This window comes from Erigeron canadensis, chromosome 6, assembly GCF_010389155.1.
Source record: "Erigeron canadensis isolate Cc75 chromosome 6, C_canadensis_v1, whole genome shotgun sequence".
In the NCBI taxonomy this organism is placed as follows: Eukaryota; Viridiplantae; Streptophyta; class Magnoliopsida; order Asterales; family Asteraceae; genus Erigeron; species Erigeron canadensis.
The window spans coordinates 20,155,773-20,161,731 of record NC_057766.1 but is presented as its reverse complement, the minus strand read 5'-3'; the positions used below and the strand labels follow the sequence as shown (position 1 = coordinate 20,161,731).

The 5,959-nt window shown below is 35.5% G+C and overlaps 1 protein-coding gene across 2 annotated transcripts; it reads left to right on the top strand.

Moving 5' to 3' along the window:
* The first annotated feature begins 298 nt into the window (after positions 1 to 298).
* On the top strand, positions 299 to 5,436 carry LOC122605403 (chalcone synthase 2-like). 2 transcript variants are annotated; one of them, XM_043778351.1, is made up of 3 exons: positions 299 to 512; positions 619 to 1,479; positions 5,251 to 5,436. In XM_043778351.1, the coding sequence occupies exons 1-3, from the start codon at positions 335 to 337 to the stop codon at positions 5,379 to 5,381; spliced, it is 1,170 nt and encodes a 389-aa protein (XP_043634286.1). In that variant the 5' UTR covers positions 299 to 334; the 3' UTR covers positions 5,382 to 5,436. The 2 variants fall into 2 exon arrangements, with proteins under 2 accessions (XP_043634286.1, XP_043634285.1); XM_043778350.1 differs by lacking the exon at positions 5,251 to 5,436 and having other exon boundaries at positions 619 to 1,743.
* Positions 5,437 to 5,959: the final 523 nt, after the last annotated feature.

The window sequence follows — 5,959 nt, the reverse complement described above, 5'->3', positions numbered from 1 at the left end:
ATACTTACTTGAAGTCAGGGCTGCTAGCTGATGTCGATATTATATCCTAATTAAGTGGGGGATCCCCCTTGGGCTGCTGCTACTCCACGTTTTAAAAATTGAAGGATTTTTGTAACTGTTGTCACCAACAAATTAATCTAAGTTGATATAGGTTGACTCAACAAAAAGTATGCCCGCCACCCGTACAAATAAAACACTAAAAATTACATACTATCGAATTATACGTATACATTTTGGGCTATTTTGGCTATATATATAACGGCCCAGCATAGACCGAGACTCATCACTCACCACACGGAATTAATTCTCAATTAATTCAAGCAATTGCCCGAATATGTCAAGCCAAAATGAATTCAGAAAGGCGCAACAAGCTGAAGGCCCAGCGGCAATATTGGCCATTGGGACTGCTACACCTCCTAATCGTGTGCTCCAAAGCACGTTTGCAGATTACTACTTCCGTGTTACAAAAAGTGATGGCTTGAAAGACCTTAAAAAGAAATTTGAGCGCATTTGTGAGTGATATATACATAACTTCAATGTATTATTAAATTTTTTTTTCTAATTAAAATATATATGCATGGTTTTCTAATCTAAATGCTGCTGTGTATTTTTAATTAGGTGATAAATCTATGATAAAAACACGATACATGTACTTGACCGAGGAAATCTTGAAGGAGAAACCGAATATATGTGCTTACATGGCGCCGTCCCTGAACGAAAGACAAGATATAGCTTTGGTGGAAGTGCCAAAGCTTGGCGAAGAAGCGGCAACTAAGGCGATCAAGGAATGGGGTCAGCCAAAGTCGAAGATCACCCACTTAGTTTTTAGCACCTCAAGTGGCGTTGACATGCCAGGAGCGGATTACCAACTCACAAGACTCCTTGGCCTAGATGCGTCTGTAAAACGCTTTGTACTCTACCAGCAAGGTTGTTCTGCCGGTGGTTCAGCCATTCGTTTAGCTAAAGACTTAGCGGAGAACAACAAGGGGGCCCGTGTCCTGGTTGTTTGCTCGGAGATCACTGCTGTAACTTTTCGTGGGCCTAATGAAGCCCATATTGATAACCTTATTGGGCAGGGTTTGTTTGGTGATGGTGCAGCTGCCATCATTCTAGGGTCTGACCCATTGCTAGATGTCGAAAAACCACTTTTTGAGCTTATTTATGTGGCCCAAACAATTGTTCCTGATAGTGAGAGTGCAATTAACGTAAACTTACGTGAGGCTGGGCTTATATTTCATCTCCGTGAAGACGTTCCAAGACTTATCTCGAAGAACATTGAAAACAGTTTGATTGAAGCCTTTGCACCCTTGGGCATTTCTAATTGGAATTCACTTTTTTGGGCTATGCATCCAGGTGGACCTGCAATCTTGGACCAAGTGGAGCAGAAACTAGCCCTTCAGCCCGATAAGCTACGAGCCTCACGACAGATGCTTAGTGAATACGGCAATATGTGGGGTGCTTCTGTTCTTTTTATCCTAGATGAACTACGAAACTATTCGGCTACAAGTGGGCTAAATACCACCGGGGAGGGTCAGAAATGGGGCGTGTTATTTGGTTTTGGACCCGGCCTCACTGTGGAGACAGTGGTCCTCCGTAGTGTGTCCATTTAATTGGAATCACAAGCGCGCTATCTATGATTATTATTATTATTATGCTTTATATCCTGTATGTTGCTCTACCGGGCTTTTTAGCTCTATTACAACTTTTAAAGATAATAAAATGAATAAATGACTTATTTGAGAAGCCTTTGATTTTCAATATCCAATATCTGAATCAAATAACAGTTTCTTTGTATATATGTATAGCTGTGTGATTGATAAGTAGTCTTGGACCGAGTGAAATTTAGATATATGAAGCATCATGTCTTACCCTGTTGCTTTTCTATTACCTTTTATTATTTGCTGCATATTAGTTCAAGTATTCAGATACGATGGATGACATATAGATTGATGCTTGTTTTTTAATTGAGATTAATATCAAATTTTGTATTTTTATAGTTACGGCGCAGAGCCGGCTTGATACTTGACAATAGATAAGCAGCCGCTTGGGCCCCCATTTTTCTTGGGCCTCCATATTTTGTAGAGTGGGCTTAATAGTATAAATATTGGCCATTTGGGCTATTTCATTCATAAAGTAAAACCTATTGCTATGTCTTCATAATAAAAAGGGGGGAAGGAACCACCAGAAGGCAGTAGACTAGCAGTAGTGCCAGTGCCTTTCACAATATCAAGGTACTTTTTTTTTTATTTCTTCTGTTTTGTATAATAATTAATTAGGCCATCAGAATAAATTTCGCTTTAAGGCCCCTCAATTTCTTGAGCCGGCACTGAGTTACGTTATAGCACATATAAGTTGATGAGCCGGCACTGAGTTACGTTATAGCACATATAAGTTGATGAGATCAAAGTAAAGTAGACGTATTTAGTATTCTCAGTTTGATGCTTGTTTTTGAATTAAGATTAATTTCAGAATTTGTATTTTTTTTAAGCTATAGCAAATATAACCTTCTCATGTTAACATCTACTCTAAGAAGCATTTCTTCTAGTCATGTGTTTCTGGTAAACAGTTCAGTCCGGAAATAAACAAATTACACTAAAACCTTTAATTATGAAATCATTTGAAAACATCAAAATTTGTGAAAACTAAAAAACTAATCTCAACCATTTATTTTCAAGATCAAGATCTGCTTTCTCTCTCTTCCCTCCCTCCTCAAATCGCGTTTTCTAGAAAACCGGCGATATCTCCGGCGGCGGAAACATCCCCAAATATCGGGTTTTCAAATTGATTCAGATAAAAAAAGCTCTTTTCATCATCGGCGACGGCGGCGACTTTTCCGGCGAGAATCGGGTTCGTTTTCGGGTAGATACAGTACGGGCCAGTGGCCCTTATCCGTCTAAACTGACCGTCAAGGGACACATATGAGAATCGTATGGATTTGATGGGCGACGATCCAAGAGATGGTGGCGGTTAGATACGGTACGGGCTCCGCCCTTGTTGTCGGAGCCGGCGCCGTGGATAGAAGAGAAAAAAAGACAGATCTGGATCGTGGTGGTGATGGTGGTCGCCGTTGCCATCGTCGGAGGATGATGGCGGTGGTCGGAGATGATGGTGGCGGTGGTAGGTAGTAATGGTCGGAGATGGTGATGGTGGTGGCCAGAGATGGTGTTGGCTGGAATAGAAAGTGGTGGCTGGAGAGGAAGGAGGAAAGAGAAGAGGGGATATTTAATCTTAGCCATTAGATCAATAAAATGAATGACTATGATTTATTTTTCTAGTTTTCATAAAAAATTAAGTTTGTAAATGAACATTTCACTTATAATTAAATAAATAGAGTTGGGATAGGGATAATTTTTTAATATACCTAGTTATTTCAATTATTATTTATAAAGCATTTACCTTTTTTTTCTTGTCAAAAAAGAACTTGATTGATGTGTCTAAATTATCCCTCTCTTTTACCCATTAATTTGATATCATCGCCTAATATTCCTACAATACCATTAAATCTCAATCACTCACACTTTTTTTTTTTTTTTTTTATCTTTTTTCAAATCACAATCACTCATTTTTACTCTCCTCCACAAATCATTTTATTCCCCTGAGTCATTCAGAATCTTTATCTCAAAAATCGTACATCGATAAATTATAAAAATTATATGGGTGTTTTTAAAATTTCATGCTCTTTTATCAGAGATGTCATTCGTACGGCTAAGGCATTTGGCTATGACACTCTATGACCTATCACCTCATATGACCTATCACCCCCACCATTTCACCGCCGCAACGCGCGGATACTTTCCCTCATTAATATATCAAGTGTTAATTTACAATATTTCTTTTGAGTTGGGACTTCACAAAATTATTAATTTTATCGAGATATTGATTTATGAAGTATTAATTTATAAAAGTTTTATTTTATTATCACTTTAATTTGTTCAAGCAACTACATATATAAGTACCTGATCGTATGATTGATAAACTCGAGCTCATATATTACCCTCACACTAAATTTGCAGAGAATGCAATAGGTCCGAAATTCACTATGTAGAGCAATCCGATGAAAGGTGGAACACTAGATGAACCTGAGATCATATCATGTCCAAAACAAGAGGCATGGTATTAGAATTAGAATACACATTCAATATCTGATTGATAATGGTAAATTGGTAAGGTCACAAGTAACCGCCGTTGTATGCTTTTAATCCGCTCGTTATTTAGATGGTTTAGTTTGATTCGGGTAACCCAAATCTTTATATATGTTAAGAGGAACTGACATAACTTCAATTGACCAATCACAACTCTCAATATCTAAATTAATTTATATTTGTTGGTTTTCCATCACCAATTTACACTTTTAATCCAATTTTAAAATAATGAATATTTTATTGCATAATGTTTATCTAAGAACAACATATAGCTAAAAGTTAGAGAGGTTACATATTTATATCAATATTTTATTATTATTAACTGTTATCAAATTAGTAATTGTAATCAGACTATAAATAGGATAATCATTGTTGTTATTAGTAATTAAAATCAAATTGTATTTAGGAAACAAAATCTTCTTATATAAACAAAAATCTACAAATAAAATCACAACATACAAAATCATTGAAAACCTTACAAACTAGCTACTACTTTTATTGTTCTTAACAATTATGGCTAATGAAAATAAAATTATTTTTTTGCAAGATATCAATGAGAACTCGGTTAATTATATAATCAAAGTTAAGATATTGTTTTTTGAAAAAAGTTTGTATAAAAAAACCGTGTTACACCATCCAACCTTTGATATGATTTATCATTCGGTATTTACATTTAAATATGTCAATTCATTTTTAAGTATATTTAAATATGTCAATTCAATTTTAAGTATATTTTTACATTTAATGTATAAGTATTTTTTTTTGTTTCGTATATAAATTTTTATATTAAATATTAATATTGTTATAAAACCCGTGTATATGACACGGGTCTAAAATCTACTAAGTGTTTGAAATTTATACAGTCATTCCATCTATATAATATATTAGCCCATACCCATTACGTTTCAGTCCAATTGACGTTTGGAAATTCGAATAGAACGTACGGTATTATGTTTTTAATTTCTGTTTACCTTTGCAATACTTTCACTTTAATTCATTTCTGTTTTTCACTTGGTTATTTAGCTTACTACGGAGTGTTCCTTTCAATGCTTGGGTTAAAAATATAACGAGCAGCCGAACTCAGCCATGATGTGATTTTTTATCCTAGATGAACTACGAAACTATTCGGCTACAAGTGGGCTAAATACCACCGGGGAGGGTCAGAAATGGGGCGTGTTATTTGGTTTTGGACCCGGCCTCACTGTGGAGACAGTGGTCCTCCGTAGTGTGTCCATTTAATTGGAATCACAAGCGCGCTATCAATGATTATAATTATGCTTTGTATCATGTATGTTGTTTTCTACTGGCTTTTAGCGAGCTCTATTACTACTTTTTAAATAGAATAAAATGAATAAATGACTTCTATTATGAGAAGCCTTTGCATTTCCAATATCCATTATCTTAGTTCTTTTTTTTTCCGAACATTCAGTCGGTGACATCAGAGAAACCTCACCGTATAATGGTGAAGCCTTACACATACCCTAGACAACGAGAAGTTGAGAAGGATTAGGAGATAAAAATTGTTAAAGTTTATAAAATATTCATACAAAATTACAGTTTTGACCAGTTTCAGTAGAAAAATCATATCTTTCGTTTGGTTTAGTATTTTTGAGTAATTCCAGTTGAAGGTTAATCTTAACTCATTTGTCTACAACTTTTATTTTGATAGTTTTTCTTGAAAATGTCCTCAAATGTTCAGTTTATTCGTTACAAGACAGAAGACCAATTCTGTCAGAATGTTTATTGGTTAATGCATCCCACCAACGGTTTTGTTTGCTTGCTTTAACCTCTAGATTCCCACTAACAAAATTATTACT